Here is a 15,139-nt window from a genome sequence, read left to right as displayed (position 1 = left end):
TGGGCCCACTCATACCTGGCTGACTAGATACCTTCGAGAGAACAAGAAACATTCACAAATTAACCTTCAACTGATAAAACGCAGATACCTTATGTGCTATAACTGGCCAAGATCCCACTGGCATTTCTTCCAATGATGAATATTTTCTAAGAACCCACGGGCAGGATTTACTCTTGGGGCCTCTAGCCTGTTCATCCTTCTCAACAAACAAATCTTGGGAAGGCAGCTTCCTGCCTTCTGGGCCTCTCTTAGATACGCTTGCTTTCCCCGCACCCATGATATCAGCCAGAGAGGGATGGCGTGTCCGCGGAGCACTCAGAGCTTGCTCCGGAATGCCGGATAAAGGAATTCTTCTCGGAGGCTGCCCCACCTTCTAATAAATCAGCTGTAACCAGCTATAGACCAGATGGCTACCAGCTGTAACCAGATGTACCCAGGAGTGGGGTTAATGTGATTCTTGACAGAGACGCTCCTTTCTCCCCACATTCCCAACTTGTCCCACTTTTTACTCACGTCCACCTTGGAAATCATTTTCCCAGGGCTACAGGAAAGCTCGCCATCTGGTCTGCTGACACCCCTTGTCTGGAGCTGCGTTGTGTGGACAGTTCTCCACACGCACCTTATTGCTTCTCACTTTGAACTTTTGCTTCTGCTGCTCTCTTTGCTTGGGATGTCCCTTTCTTTCCCACCTTCACTCCCAGCCCCCGACACGTTGGCTAGAGGCAGTCTGCAAGACAGCCCAACATGGGCATTCAAGAAGGGCTTCCAGGAGGAGGTGCCCCTCACCACCTCGCCCAGACTTCACGCAGTACACTGTTTTCCTGTATGTCTCCTCCCCATGGACTCCTCTCCGGGATGCTCCAGGTGGGAGACCCCTGGCTAATAAAGGTCTCTTTCCGCCTGGTCTGAACATGGCAACTAGTTCCTAGTAGGTGCTCAATGAATACACCCAACTAACTCAAGCTGAAACGGGCTCAACCGTCTCCTGCATTCGATTCTGAGAAGGTTGGGTGTCTCTTCCTCAGGGCAACTGCTTCTACCTTCCAGGCGGCTGGGGCAGAGGAGCTAAGGCCACAGCAGCCCCTAACATCTGAGTGCCTTTTATTCTTCTACTTCATTTGGGGAGAGGCAAGGTCACGGCTCAGAGTCCTCGCGTTCACTCGGTGATTTTTAGGCTTGCTAATCTAGTCCAGTCAGACTAGTGAAACGCTTTCTTATTTTATTATTCCTGGACTAATCAGATAGTACCTAACACCCGATTCTAGAATAGGCAGTGGTACAAGAGAAGAATCAGTGGTTATGAAAAACTCTACAGGAAAAATGTTTTAATTGAGACATTTCTATGTACTAATTAATTTTTTTGTTTCAAATGTAGGAATTGAGGAAGACAGTTATTAACCAATTTCTGCTAGTCCCTGTTAGGGGTCACTGATGTTGAATAGGAATGACATTTGAGAATTTCTGCTCCAGTTAAACAAAATTACAGTTAAATATGCCACGTATCAGCAATAAGTTCTTTTATTTCTTGAAAATGAACAACACCATTTTTTTTTTTTAACTAATGGAGCTTACATCCTGAAATAGGCTCATCACCCTACCTCAGTAACCATTTACCATCTCTTTCCTTCTTAGGCTGTGAGGTTGAGATTCTTGGTGTCAGACCCACTTACTGCCTGGAATATAAAACTTCCCCGACGGATATCAATTTTGCCAATGCAGTCAGCGATGCTCTCGACTCCTTCAAGTAAGTGCCCCAGGTTCTTAGCCATACCATTGTTCTTCCTTGTTTCCAGGACCAAAGATAAATACTAACGTGAATTAAGAAGGCTTGGTGTAGGTGGAATGTCTCTAAAGTCTCGGTGTAGGTGGAAGGTAGGCCGTGATTTGGTGAGTGTTTGTATCTCAGAAGATATCAACAAGTATGTGGCCAAAAGGGAGGATCTGTGGTGAAATAGGTCTGAAGGGGCCTCTTGGGTGGGGTCAAGGCGGAAGACCCATTGTATTCAGAGCGTGGAGACCATGGAAGGACTTTCATGCAGGGCAGCTCCGTAGAGCCATCACGCCATAGGCACTACCACGGGACTGTACCTCAGGTAGCATTGGCCAAGTATGAATCCCATTATTGCCACCAGCACCGCAGGCATCATGGGGAGCAGGAGTGACCCCCACAGAGCTGACAGGAGGAGACAACAGGCTTGCCTTTGCTGTCTCTTAGAGTGATTCCACTTCCACGAACGTCTATCAAGAAGGCGTTCTGGGCACATAAGGGTTCAGGCTCTGATCGACAGATTGGAGAGAAAATAGGTTTAAAATTCTTAAAAGTTGAGAAGGAACAAAGTAAAATTTTAGGGTATTTGTGGGAGGGGGGTAGTTGTGGGGGGGACATGGAGGCAAGGGAGAGGGATTGGAGGAAGTCACCTGTAAGTCAATATTCTCCACATGGGTTGTAACTCGGATGTGCCATGTGATCTGTCTCCTGCCTACTCTGCTGTCTTTATTGCCCACAAATGCTGGAAGACCACCCACACGACGAACTGGAATGTTGTGTGGCAGCCTCGTTTGTGCAAACAAAGCAGAGTGGCGCGGCAGGCATAGCAGAGGAGCTGGAACTTTCGATGGGTCTCTGTCTGCATGAGGCTGTTTCCAGCATGCACAAATGCTAGCGCTCCCTACAGCCCACCGCCTTGCCAAATAGGAAAATGTGGAACGTAGTTGTCACACAAACACCTCCCAATAATGCAACACTGTTTGGCATGGGATCTTTTTTGCATCCATCTTGTCGTGACAGCTGAGTGGTCTCCCACTGTGCACCGCCCAGGGACTCACAGGTAGAGAAGCACCTCACACAGCCACGGGGATCCCAGCTCAGCGCTGGCCTGCACGCTGGCCAACCAGGCAGGCCTCCCTGACCCGAGGCCCACCTGACGCTGGAGGGACAGTGCTCTGTGTCCAGGAGAAGTGTGTCTCCGCCTCCTGTTTCTAGGGAAGTTTTTCTTTTTTCGTTTTCAAGCAACATGGCGCAGCTATGGCACCCGGGAGGCAGAGCTTTACCGTGGAGCACAGCGTCCGGAGACGGGGAGGATGGTGTTTTGTTGTTGTTGTGGGTAGTGGTGGTGCTGGTGGTGGTAGTGATGTGTGTACACGTGTGTGCGTGTGTGTAGAAAGGCACTGGGCTCCTCTAGAGAGCAAACATTATAAAGAACCGGAGGCCCAGGAAAGTGGCCCCAAGCTCGGCCTCCACATGGGGATTCTGGGCTAACACATCGCCCAGCATTGCAGGCGTCTCTGTAGGCGGCCTTGGCCTCCAGGGCATGGCGTTCACATGGCCCGCCACGTGAAGGTGGCGAAGGCCTGAGCAGGATGGAACCAGGCCAGTGCAGTTGCCATGGGGGCTCCTCATACTGCAGAAGCTAACAGGGCCACAGAAACGGCCCCTGGGATAGGGGTAGAGAGTGGGATCTACTGTCCCCAAACCAGTCAGGACTTAACCTGAGAGAGGGGAAGCAAAAGCGGAGGGAGGGAGAAGGGGGAGGGGATAATCAGCCAGGTGATGCTTACTGCCCTCGGAGGACAGTAGGATGACTTAGTCTCCCCCACAAAGAAAAAGGGGAAACGTCTCCTCACTACTAGAACACATCTCGTTTCCTTCTCACAAAGCAGAATGAAGGACCGGCAGTGGTGAGCCAACATTTGTCCCGTCTAGAACAGTGATGGGCAACCTTTTGAGCTTGGTGTGTCAAACTTCGCCAAAAAACTGAGCATAACTCGGGTAGTGTGTCACTTTGAGGAAAAAACTAACTCCAAGACTCTAGTCGCAAATGTTTCATCCTCAGGAGCAGCAAATGTTTCATCCTCGGCATGCGGCCACGTGTCATCAGAAATGGCTACACATGTCAGTGCTGACACGCGTGTCATAGGTTCACCATCACTAGTCTAGAACAATCAAGATCACTTCGCCAGTCGCAGCTTGTTCATGCAAGAGTGTGACTCAAAGGAATCATTAATTCTCTTGGTGCATGTGTTCAGGCAAAATGCATAAGTATTTACCTCTCCATCAGCCCCAAATGACGAAACATGTTTAGAGCTCCATACTCACCTCTTGTTCTTTTCCAGCTTTGTCTCCAATCCCTAGCTGTAATATGAAGAGCACTTAGAGCTCTCACACACGAGTGTGCAAACACACACACACACAGACACAGGAGAGGTAAGGCCTGGACAGAAGGCAGGAGAGACGGTCAAGGTCTTAATGGGGGGCTCCCGCCAGGGACAGCATGTCAGCGAAGGGCCCGCGTCAGCCAAGATACTGTGCGACTGTGTAGAAGCACTGACTCGCTTCCTGTTCTGACCTGGGCATCGCCTCCAGTGCTCATCACGCTTTACCGACATGAGTCATACTCTTGTCCGTTCTACCTTTGCGCGTGGACAGCTTCAGCGTGGAGGAGCAGGGAGGGGAGGAGAACTGATGCCATCAACGCCCACCTGCTAGGATTGTGTCAAAGCTCAATTGCCAGCGACCCGTTTTGCTCTACGCGTGGGCACTCCACAGGTGTCCCCCCTCACCCCACCCCTTACAAGACAGCCCGCTGACTGACAGCTGAACGCGTGCCTCCCACGACTCGGTGGGACCAGAGCCCAGTCCTCTCCACGGGGTGTGGGACCCTGTCTTTCGGGGCCTCTCCTGAGTGTGAAGTGAGTGACATCTGCTTCCGAGGCAGTGCTCAGCCCTCCCGTCCATACAGCACACGCACAGCTGCTGGAGTGGGAGCAGGCGGGGAGGGACATGCTGGGCCTGGGCTCATGTGGGTGGCGGTGGCACGGGGGCCTTAGAGGTCTGCTCGCTGTCTCCTGTGCTCAGCGACACGCAGCCCTGATCGCCGGTACTTTGGTGCCTTGACACCCCTCAAGGGGACACCCCGGCACCCCTGCCCATAACATCCCTGTCTAAAAAGAGCAGGTGAGATCCACATTGCTTAATGCAGGCGTCCTCAAACTATGGCCCGCGGGCCACATGCGGGTGTTTTTGCCATTTTGTTTTTTTTACTTCAAAATAAGATATGTGCAGTGTGCATAGGAATTTGTTCATAGTTTTTTTTAAACTATAGTCCGGCCCTCCAACCGTCTGAGGGACAGTGAACTGGCCCCCTGTTTAAAAAGTTTGAGGACCCCTGGCTTAATGCATCCCCTAGAGGTCCTGTTTGCAGGATGTTTGTGCTTTAGTGGCAGGGGAAGGTGCGTGATGTGGAGCCCAGCAGCCCCAGGAGCTGGGCGGGGGTGCAGGCAGGGGAAGGTGCATGATGCCGAGACCAGCAAGCCCCAGGAGCTGGGTAGGGTGCGGGCAGGCAGCAGCCAGGAGAGCGGGCAGACCAGCCTGGACGCCCGCAGGGGCCTGGACGCTCCCACTGGGCCGGGAAGACTGACCACTGTGACCTCTCAAAAGGTCGGCCAATAACGCGGGGCCATGGGTGCGGGGAGGCCAGGCTGTGGCGACAGCTCCAGTGTCCTGGGCATTGTCCCTCCTCCATGGGCCCCAGGAAGAGGGGTAGGAACACAGGCTCAGCAGACACTGGTGTCCCCTCCCTGCTCGACACACAGCAATACCAACGCGACGCATGTCTGCGTGGAACAGAGACATGGGGTGTGTCTCCCCTTTGCCTCCCTTTTGCTGTGTGGCAAGCACGTTACAAACACCAGCTCACTAAGTGCCCAGGTAGGAGGCTTTGAGGAGGCTTTTCAGACGGGAAATTGAGGCGTAGAGCTGTTCAGAGACCTCCGGGTTAGTAAGAGAGAAGCTAGAACTTGAACTCAGGTGTGTCTAGTTCTGGGTGCCCAGCCAAGCATAATTTTCCTCATGAAAACTTCGTCATGTGCTCACTGCATGAGTATCTGAGAATTACGCAACAGTTCAAGTTAGTTCCTTCCGAGGGACTCAGGAGATGACAAGATGGGTTGAAAGGAGACTATAAGAAACATGGACGAAGAAAAGGATGGTCGAGAAAAATGGGATACAATTATTGTAAGATGCAGAAATGCTTAATAACTTAGAGGATCATCACACCATGATCTCTATCAGACAAAAGTAGTTCCATCCTGTCAGTCTCCAGCAGGTTAACAGCTGCGCTTCTGGCGTCTGGGCGCTAATCCGTAGTTCAGTCTGGGAGCGTAAGCAAGATTACTAGACGCTGCCTTGTACCGCACTGCAAGGACGGAAGGTTACTTTTCTGGCCTTATCTCTAAGTTTTGTTAACAGTCAGTAATGTCCACCATTCCTTGAAATTGCCCCCATTTCTCTCTCCCTAATTCTTTCTCTTTCCAACCCTCGTCAGTAAGGAAAATGAATGTGGCATTATGAACTTTTTACATTGAAAAGAAACCTGGACAGAATCCTGAGGTGATGGGGGACCAGAGTGTCCCTGAAACCCCGGGACGAGGGGCCCCTTGCAGCTCTCAGGTAACTGGGCTGATGGCCACATGTCCTGGCACTGTTCCTGGACCTTCAAGCCATAAATAGCCAGTAACAGACCTGCAGACATTCCCACCCATTGCTCCTCACCCGAGCACTCCGTGACAAATGAGCTGACCTGTGATGGAGACCAGGCCCAGGTGGAAAACAGCTGGCGACCAAGAATTTGTCAGCTAGACTCCAAACAGGCGAGAGCTCTCAGCCTGGAAGACGTGGGTCCCTAATGAATCAGGGAGACCCCAGCATCGAAGCCTTTCACGCAAGGCACGTGCATAAATCCCGGATTCGCAAGCACCCCGAAGCCGGTGTTGCCGGCATCTGGAGTTGACAGCTTCCTGACACGAAGCCATCAGGTACCTCTGCGAGAAGCCCTGGCTGTCTGATCACACGGAGATTTGTGGATGTGGCAAATAGTCTAAGAGAAACCAGCCCAGTGGCTGCGGCGGTGAAGCGAGGTGTCTAAGACGAAATGACCTAAAAGCATTTCATTGAACTTGACTGCAATCCCGGTTGGGAACTGTTCCCCACATACAAGCCCCACCCTGGAAGGGTGCACACCGAAACACAGGACACACCGTGAAAGCCGCACATCTGGGATGCTGCCTATACAAGGGCACAACACAGCTACGTGCTGAGGCTTACCTGAGGGAATGACCTTTCTGGAAGGTTCCGTACATTCAAACGTAGCGGTGGAGGAAGCACCATCGCCCTTCACTGTCATGAACTTGGGCCTCCAAGAGATTTAGGAATAAGTGAAAATGCATCAGGGCCAGCAAGAGGTCCACCCGCCGCCGACACACTTGGAGATCTCAGTGACTTGTTCTCTGCTGTCTTAGATGTGAGGGTTGGCCGCTCACATGTGAGTGTGACATGTGATAACATCATTTGTGGGAAACACCTAAATAACAACCTAACCCAACCCCCGTTGTGTAGGACTGTGGTCATGGCATTTGTAAAGAAGGGCTAATTTATTTTTGTTCTAAAAAGAGAAAAGTGGCGGCTGGTTAGTCCAGTCAGTTAGAGCATCATCCCAATGTGCTAAGGTTGCGGGTTCAATCCTTGGTCAGGGCACATACAAGAATCAACCAATAAATGCATAAATGAGTGGAACAAGAAATCGATGTTTCTCTCTCTCAAAAATCAACAAAAAAAATTTTAACATTTTATTGATTTTTCACGGAGAGGAAGGGAGAGGAATAGAGAGTTAGAAACATCGATGAGAGAGAAACATCGATCAGCTGCCTCCTGCACACCCCCTACTGGGGATGTGCCCGCAACCAAGGTACATGCCCTTGACTGGAATCGAACGCGGAACCCTTCAGTCCACAGGCCGACGCTCTATCCACTGAGCCAAACCGGTTTCAGCAAAAATCAACAAAAATTTTGATAAAATAAAAATAAAAAAACATTTCACTTACCTTGAAAGCAAAACCGTGACGCCCACCTCAGGGCCGGCAGTAGAGCAACAACACAGCGTCATTAAGCGGTGGGCCCCGTGGCAAGTCTGACCACAAGGAAGAGAGAGACTGTTACCAACCGAAAGGGGTCCACTCACTTGTGTGCATCAAAGCCAAACCAAATGGGAGCAGAAGTTAACAGCCAAGAAAATTACAGTTTACTAGCTGAGGAAATGGTGCCAGCCCAGAGTCACAGTGAGCTGGTGCTCAGAGGCCTGGCTCCCCGACGGCGTCCGGGGAGGGCTGTATGGAAGGGAGGTCATTCCTCGCGGTGACTGAAGGAGTCGGGGTCGTGGCGCTACGGACTGGTTGGGCCAGGGTGGTTGATCACGGCATCAGGTCCTGACGTCAGCACGGCGTGGCTCTGTCTGGTTTTGTGGGGTGGTCCCTAGGGTCTTTCTGCTTTCAGGGGCCTGGGGTGACCCAGCTGAAGTCCAGATGTCATCTGTAGCTTGACCGGAGCGCTGTTTGTGTGGCCAGCAGGCCTGAGGCTTTGTCCTTAAGACAGCGTGATGCTGACCAGAAGCCGATGTCCGAAGGGCTCGATGAGGAAGGAAGGGGGGCGGGTGTAGGGACGGGTAGGAAGGAGGAAGGGTCATGGCAGAGAAATGGCGTTTCAGCGAGGTTACAGTACCAGAACTTTCTCTGGGCACAGTGCAGTGAACGAAGTGGATGTGGACACTCAAAAGCCCAGGTTGGGCAAGTCTCAGATGTGTGAGGCCTTGCCTAACTCCCAGAATCCTCTTTGATCTATTGCTTCATCTGCAAAATATCCACGTGCTTTTCTATAGGGACACTCCTCACCGTAGCTCCAGAATTTGAAGGCATGACCGGCCGCAGGCTGGAGTCTGTACGTGGAGAAGTGAAAACGACCCCGTTTCATGGTGCTGCCTTTGCCGTGTCTCACATCAGCTTTCTTGGGGTTGGCAGGATTCTTATAAGAGAACTAGAGGCCCGGTGCACGAAATTTGTGCACTGGCAGGGGTGGGGTTCCTCAGCCCGGCCTGTGCCCTCTCATAGTTCGAGAGCCCCACAATTGATGACCCCAAAGAGGTAGGCCCTGCCCACCCACCACAGCCCGCCTGTTGGTGGTCTGGGCCTCCCTCTTTGGGGCGGGGTGATCATGGAGCCCCCTGACTGATCAATCGCCCCGCTGGCTGGTGGCCTGGGCCTCCCTCTGCAGGGTGATCATGGGGTGATGGCCGGGCACCGACCAATTGCATTGCGCCTGCCTTGGCTGGCCTGGCACCAGTGGGTGTCATAGCGTGGTCGTCCGAAAGGTCATCCAGAAGGATGTCCGGAAGGTCGTTCGGCTGTCTAGTCTAATTAGCATATTATGCTTTTATTATTATAGATAAGAACCGTTTCCCCAAGATCAGTTGGGTTAAGCAGAATGTGCTGTGGGCTGTTGAGATTTTTCAGAGTTTTCAGTGATTGTGTTCAGGGTGACAGAGTCTGTCCCGCCTGGGTTTGAGTCCCATACACTTCTCACTAGCTGTGTGATACTGGCAACTGTATTGAACTCTGTGTTCAATACATACCTACCTTATAGGGTTGTTGTGAGGATTACATAAGATAATGTCTGTAAAAGCCCTCAACATATCACCTGACCCAGAGAACCTATCATTCACAGAGCACATACTATTATACATTCAACCGACAGTTTTAAAGCACCTACTGTGTGCCAAATACTAGGCTACAGCTAGGAGAGTGAACCACCACCCCTAGGGTAAAAGAATTTCACAATTTAGAGAGTGAGAAGGACAGACACATACATGGGCAACTGCAGTCAATATGAAAAAATCATAACCAGAGATGAACCTGGAGTGCCCTGTCAGCCCCCGAAGGGCCCCCGGCTGGGCCTGGCATCACGGCCAGCTTCCCGAGGAGGCAGCACCGCCCCTGAGACCTGGGGCTGGTCACGTAAGCCGCACTGTCGGGTCTGCTGTGAGGCTACTTGCTCCCTCTGTGGATTGCTAGACCCGGGGCACAGCAGGCTCTGAGGACACCTCGTCTTGCTCTGAGGACACCAAGAGAGACCAGGCCACCTTGTGTGTGTGTGTGTGTGTGAGAGTGAGTGTGTGTGTGTGAGAGTGAGAGTGTGTATGAGTGTGAGAGTGTGTGTGTGTGTGTGTGAGAGTGTGTATGAGTGTGAGAGTGTGTGTGTGTGTGTGAGAGAGTGAATGTGTGTGTGTGTGAGACAGTGTGTGTGTGAGAGAGAGTGTGAGTGTGAGCGTGTGTGTGTGTGTGTGTGTGTGTTGTGCATTTAACATAAAGCTTCTCAAGAGAAATTGGGCATTCCACCAGAGTGTTAATTATCAACCCTGGTAAAGTCCAAGCAAACCAATTGGCTCTCATTTCCTCTCCATTGCTTGTACCAGTTTGTTTGTTCCAGCTACTACTATTACACCAGCAGCACCATCGTCGTTGTTCTGAGGTACTGGGCAAAGGCAAGGCTGAGGAGGAAACTCGGTGGCACACGCCGCTTGAAGGCATTTTTCTTTCCTCCCTGACTCCAATTTCCATCACCAGTTCCTGGCCATTCCTGGCCCGGCCTCGAGGGCTAACTGAGCTTGGGTTTTACCTGAGTCCTCTGGCCAAAAGCGGGTGTTTTTCCCGGGACCCACAGAAGCGTGGTCACTGCAGGATTCACTCTTTGTCCACACTGGAGCTGACCCCTCCTGTGTCCCCAGAGGACAAGCGTTCCGGAGTGTCTGCTGGTGTCAGCCCCGAACACGGACCTGTTTGCCTCCCAGAAGGCCGTGGTGACATTTGCTCTGGCCCATCAGTGAACCCACAGTCTGGGGCTTTAGTTAGAGGCTTCCCGACCGCCCAGCAATAATGGGACAGCCCTTATTTAAAGGGCTGCTTCTCGTTTTTCTGGCCCCCAATGCCAGCAGGTGGCGGGAGTGGAGCTATCAGAGCATCCCTGCCTGTGACCACGACTTCCACCCTGGGGACATGACGGGCAATGCCACAGCAGCCAGAGATGAGTGGCCCATGCACGTGCCCTCTGACCCTTGTCACCAAGGTGCTCAGGACCGGCGTGTCTTGGTGCTGAATTCCTGCTTCTCCCCGCAGATCCCACCCTGTTCATTTTTCGACATGGATTCTGCATCCTTTTGTGTATTTTTTACGTTGCATATTATTCTGTACCCGTTTCAGAGGCACAGCGTAGTGGTTAGACCATCATGTCCTTTAGAGAGTGCCCCGCCCCCCCCCCCCCCCCCCCCCCGATATTCCAAGGACCCCCATGTCCATATCGCCTTGTCATTTAGAGCTGCCAGCCTTGCCGGCCCTCAGGGCGGGTTTGGGGACGCCGATGCCTGCCCGGGGCCTGGGAGCGGGGTGAGAGTGGAGACATGGGGCTGCTCTCGGCGCTAACTCAACCCCTGCTGCCCCCAGGAGTGGCCGCGCCGACCTGGCCGCCATATACCACGAGCGCATCGACGTGGAGGGCCACCACTATGGCCCCTCGTCGCCGCAGAGGAAGGATGCCCTGAAGGCCGTGGACACCGTCTTCAAGTACATGGCCCAGTGGATCCAGGTGACCCAGAGCAAGGCCCGGCTGCCCTCCCTCCTGTCACTCTGTCTGTCTCCTTGACGGTCACACCCCTCAGCACCGTCTCTCCTGCTGTGTCACACCCCTCAGCATCGTCTCTCCTGCTGTGGAAGCTGACAGGCCAGCCCCAGGCCGTGATGGTCTCTCTTCCTCTTCCTCACACGCCCCTCCTCGGGGACCAAGAGACCCCTTGTTTTACAGCCAGGCCCCGGGGGCGGGAAATGACGCAGACGGCATGGTCAGCCGGCTCAGCGCTCAGCGAGATGGCCGGTTCTGCACCAAAGCCAATGCCAGGGAGCCAGGCTGGGCTCTGTCCCTCGTTTGCCATGGCCTGGCTGAATGACTTCAGGCAAGGCATTGTTTTTCTAAACTTCGCTGGGCTCCATTCTGCACATCTGTGATGGGAGGGACAGTTCTATTACCATGCGAGTTGGCTGAAAGAGCCAAAGATGACAACAGTGAGGGCACTTTGCTGGGTGAAAGGCCCGTATGTGAAGTCTCTAGCACCGTTGGAACGGGGATCAGTGCCCGCCCCCTCCCCAGAGTGCTTCTGCCGAGTGTGAACTGTACTTTCAGGAGGGGAGCAGACGATTGAATTCAGACTTGGTTACGTGTCCTTTCTTCTATAGAGTGTAGCTTAAAATACCTCCCCTGCCCCTCCTCTCCCCTCCCCTCTCCCTCCCCTACTCCTTCCTTCCCCCTCCTTCCCCCTCCCTCCTCCTCTCCCCCTCCCCCTCCTCTCCCTGCTGTGATGACCGCCTTTGTCCACCCACAGGAGCGGGAGCTGCAGGACAAGCTCAACGTCATCATCTTCTCCGACCACGGGATGACTGACATCTTCTGGAAGGACAAAGTGATTGAGCTGAAGCAGCACATCAGCCTGGGCGACCTGCAGCAAGTGAAGGACCGAGGGCCCGTTGTGAGCCTCTGGCCGGCCCCGGGGAAACACGCGGAGGCAAGCGGCACACGGCGGGGAAGGGAGGCGGGCGGGGGAGGGGGGGAATGGAGCCCGGCCACCACTCTGTGCTTGACCTTTGTCCTGCCACAGCTGGTGACCTCCATCACGGTTTCAGCCTCCCCTGCCTCTGTTTTCCCTTCTCTAAAATGGGCGTGCAGGGACCCACCGCACTGAGCGTCAGTGGCAACTGAAGGAGAGAAGGCGTGGACAGTGCTTCGCAGGCCGAGCGCTTAGCCCTTCACGGGCCTGTTGCTGGCCCCGGGCGGCACCTGCCGGGCAGCATCGGACGCAGACGCTCTTTCTCGGGAGCAGCCCCGTCTGACTGTCCGCCAGGGCGCTGGAGACAAGCAGGTGGATGCCCTGCTGAGGCCGCGTGTGCTGTGGTCAGCGTTAGCTCAGGACCCACTCTGCGGGGGTCCCATCCCGCTCCCCATAACCCGCATCTTCCTACCCAGGCCCCCCTGTCCACGCAGAGCAGCTTCCGCCGGGGCTGCTGGAAAGCACAGGCGCGTGCTGGCCGCTGCACGGACGATGCACGTGTCACTTATGATCATCACCATCAAAGGGGGGTGCTCCCAAGGGGAGTGGCTGAGTTCCCACACGTGCAGATGTGGCATCACGCTCGCTCCCAGCATCGCTGCCCTCCGGGGACCCAGCACCCTGAGATCACAGGCCTCTACCCACCCTTCTCCCCAAACACCAATTACATCTGCAGAACTTGGTGCTGAGTCACCCGGAGAAAATGAGGAGGGGCAGGGGGTACCGTTGGGTGACCGCTCGGCCCCACGTGGCCTGGTCGCCTCCCAGTGTAGGCTTTGGGGCTCCTGCCGGCTCCCAGAGAAACTGCTCTGGGCCAGGACGAGTGACTGCGGCCTGTGGAGGCGCCAGCCGTGGGGTGCTACGAGTAGGCCTTGGCGGGTCTGGTGCCTCCCCCATGCTCACAGCCGCGAAACACTGGCCGACGGGTGCTGGGAGGTTGCTGGTGTGGATGGAGCGCAGGGGTGGACTGCGGCCTCTTCTCTTTGGCTCAGAGAGACTCCTCTCTCCCCCCCCCCCCGCCCCACCCCATCGAAGAGCTTGAGAGCTGTCAGTGTGGGGCTGAGGGACCCAGTGGCCCACAGCCCACCCTCCCCAGCTCTGCCCCTGCCCCCGGCGGACATCCCTTTTTCTCAGGAAGGGACAGCGTGTTTGCACAATGTCCCATGAGCTCCCTCAACACGAAATGGGAAGACTATCACACACAGGGGCAGGCGCCACCGTAACTGCTTCTTGCGGAGACAGAGACAGAGACGGTCTGTTTCCCTGGCAGGCAAGCTCCCCGTACCTCCAATTTGGCACTTAGGAGGGCGCCGTTTCCAGGACGCTTAGGCAGCAGCTCTCGAGCTGGGAAGCGCTCCTCCCGACCAGGCGGCTGCCAGCTGCCTAAAGCAGTTGGTAGATTATCCACAAGTGGGGGCCGTGTTTGGGTGACAGTCTGTCACGTGATGGACACAACCGTGTGTGAGACCCGCGCTGTGTCATTGGACTTTCCCCCCTTCTCCCCAAAGCTTCCTGCAAAGGCACCCCACTTCCCTAGAGTGTGGACTCGCGTAAGGAGGAAGTCACAACGCACGGGCCCATCGGAAACTCTCTGCCAAACAGCCTGAGGGCTAATTAATTTCAGAGTCGAGTGGATCAACTCCAATTTACAGTCAGTAGTTCCTCGGCGTCAGCCAGTGGGTTTTCATTTTGGCCAGAAACATGTAAGCTGCTGCTAAATATGGGAGACGGGTGCCGAGTTTACATGTCAGGTCGTCAGGAAACTAGCATGTAATTAGTGGCAAACTACTGGTACTTTCAAGATTCGGGTGTTGGTAGGACATGCTCTAGGTCAGTGATGGGCAACCTTTTGAGCTTGGTGTGTCAAACTTCGCCAGAAAACTGAGCATAACTCGGGTAGTGTGTCACTTTGAGGAAAAAACATTATTTCGCAAATGTTCATCCTTGGCATGCAGCCGCCTCAGCGGCCACGTGTCATCAGAAATGGCTACGCGTGTCAGTGCTGACACGCGTGTCATAGGTTCGCCATCACTGTTCTAGGTCAAGTTAGAGAACAAATCCTTTTTCTTTGGCCGTGGTGGTATCCAATTTCTCATTCTCTCTTTAATTTTATTTTAGCATTTTTGACATAAATAAGCTTTTGTAATTTGTCCATTTGTTATTTAGTAGACACCAAAAATTATTATAAAATGTGTGTAAGGTATAAAGGATAATATTAGGACAGCACCTTACACTGAGTGGCCAGATTATTATGATCTCTGAACGCATAATAATCTGGCCACTCAGTGTATATCCTATATAATAAAAAGCTAATATGCAAATTGTCCCCTCGACCAGGAGTTCGACCAGCAGGCAGGCCAGCCAACCGCCCATGTCCCGTCCCCCTGGACAGGCTGGCCGGACCCCACCCATGCACGAATTCATGCACCAGGCCTCTAATATATATATATATACACACTGAGTGGCCAGATTATTATGCGTTCAGAGATCATAATAATCTGGCCACTCAGTGTATGTTCAATGTACTGAGAAATAGCACAGTATCGTTACCTGTAGGAACTCCTGTGTGCCCTTCTCAGACCCTGTCACCTGTGCAGCCTCCTCAGAGAAAGCCACTGTCCTAAATTTCGAGTGATCATTTCCCTAATTCTCTTTATAGTTTT

The 15,139-nt window shown here is 53.4% G+C and overlaps 1 protein-coding gene across 1 annotated transcript in view; it reads left to right on the top strand.

Annotated features, from left to right (window-relative positions):
• The window catches only part of ENPP6 (ectonucleotide pyrophosphatase/phosphodiesterase 6), a 75,922-nt gene that overhangs the window by 44,818 nt on the left and 15,965 nt on the right, over positions 1-15,139 (top strand). The window contains exons 3-5 of the mRNA XM_079779326.1: positions 1,633-1,744; positions 11,323-11,464; positions 12,255-12,434. Of these exons, the coding sequence (XP_079635452.1) occupies positions 1,633-1,744; positions 11,323-11,464; positions 12,255-12,434 (434 nt within the window). The remainder of the gene's footprint in view (positions 1-1,632; positions 1,745-11,322; positions 11,465-12,254; positions 12,435-15,139) is intronic.

The sequence above is a fragment of the Cnephaeus nilssonii genome (genome assembly GCF_951640355.1).
Source record: "Cnephaeus nilssonii genome assembly, chromosome: 8".
In the NCBI taxonomy this organism is placed as follows: Eukaryota; Metazoa; Chordata; class Mammalia; order Chiroptera; family Vespertilionidae; genus Cnephaeus; species Cnephaeus nilssonii.
Note: the sequence above shows the minus strand (reverse complement) of the source record. Positions and strands in the feature narration are given on the sequence as shown.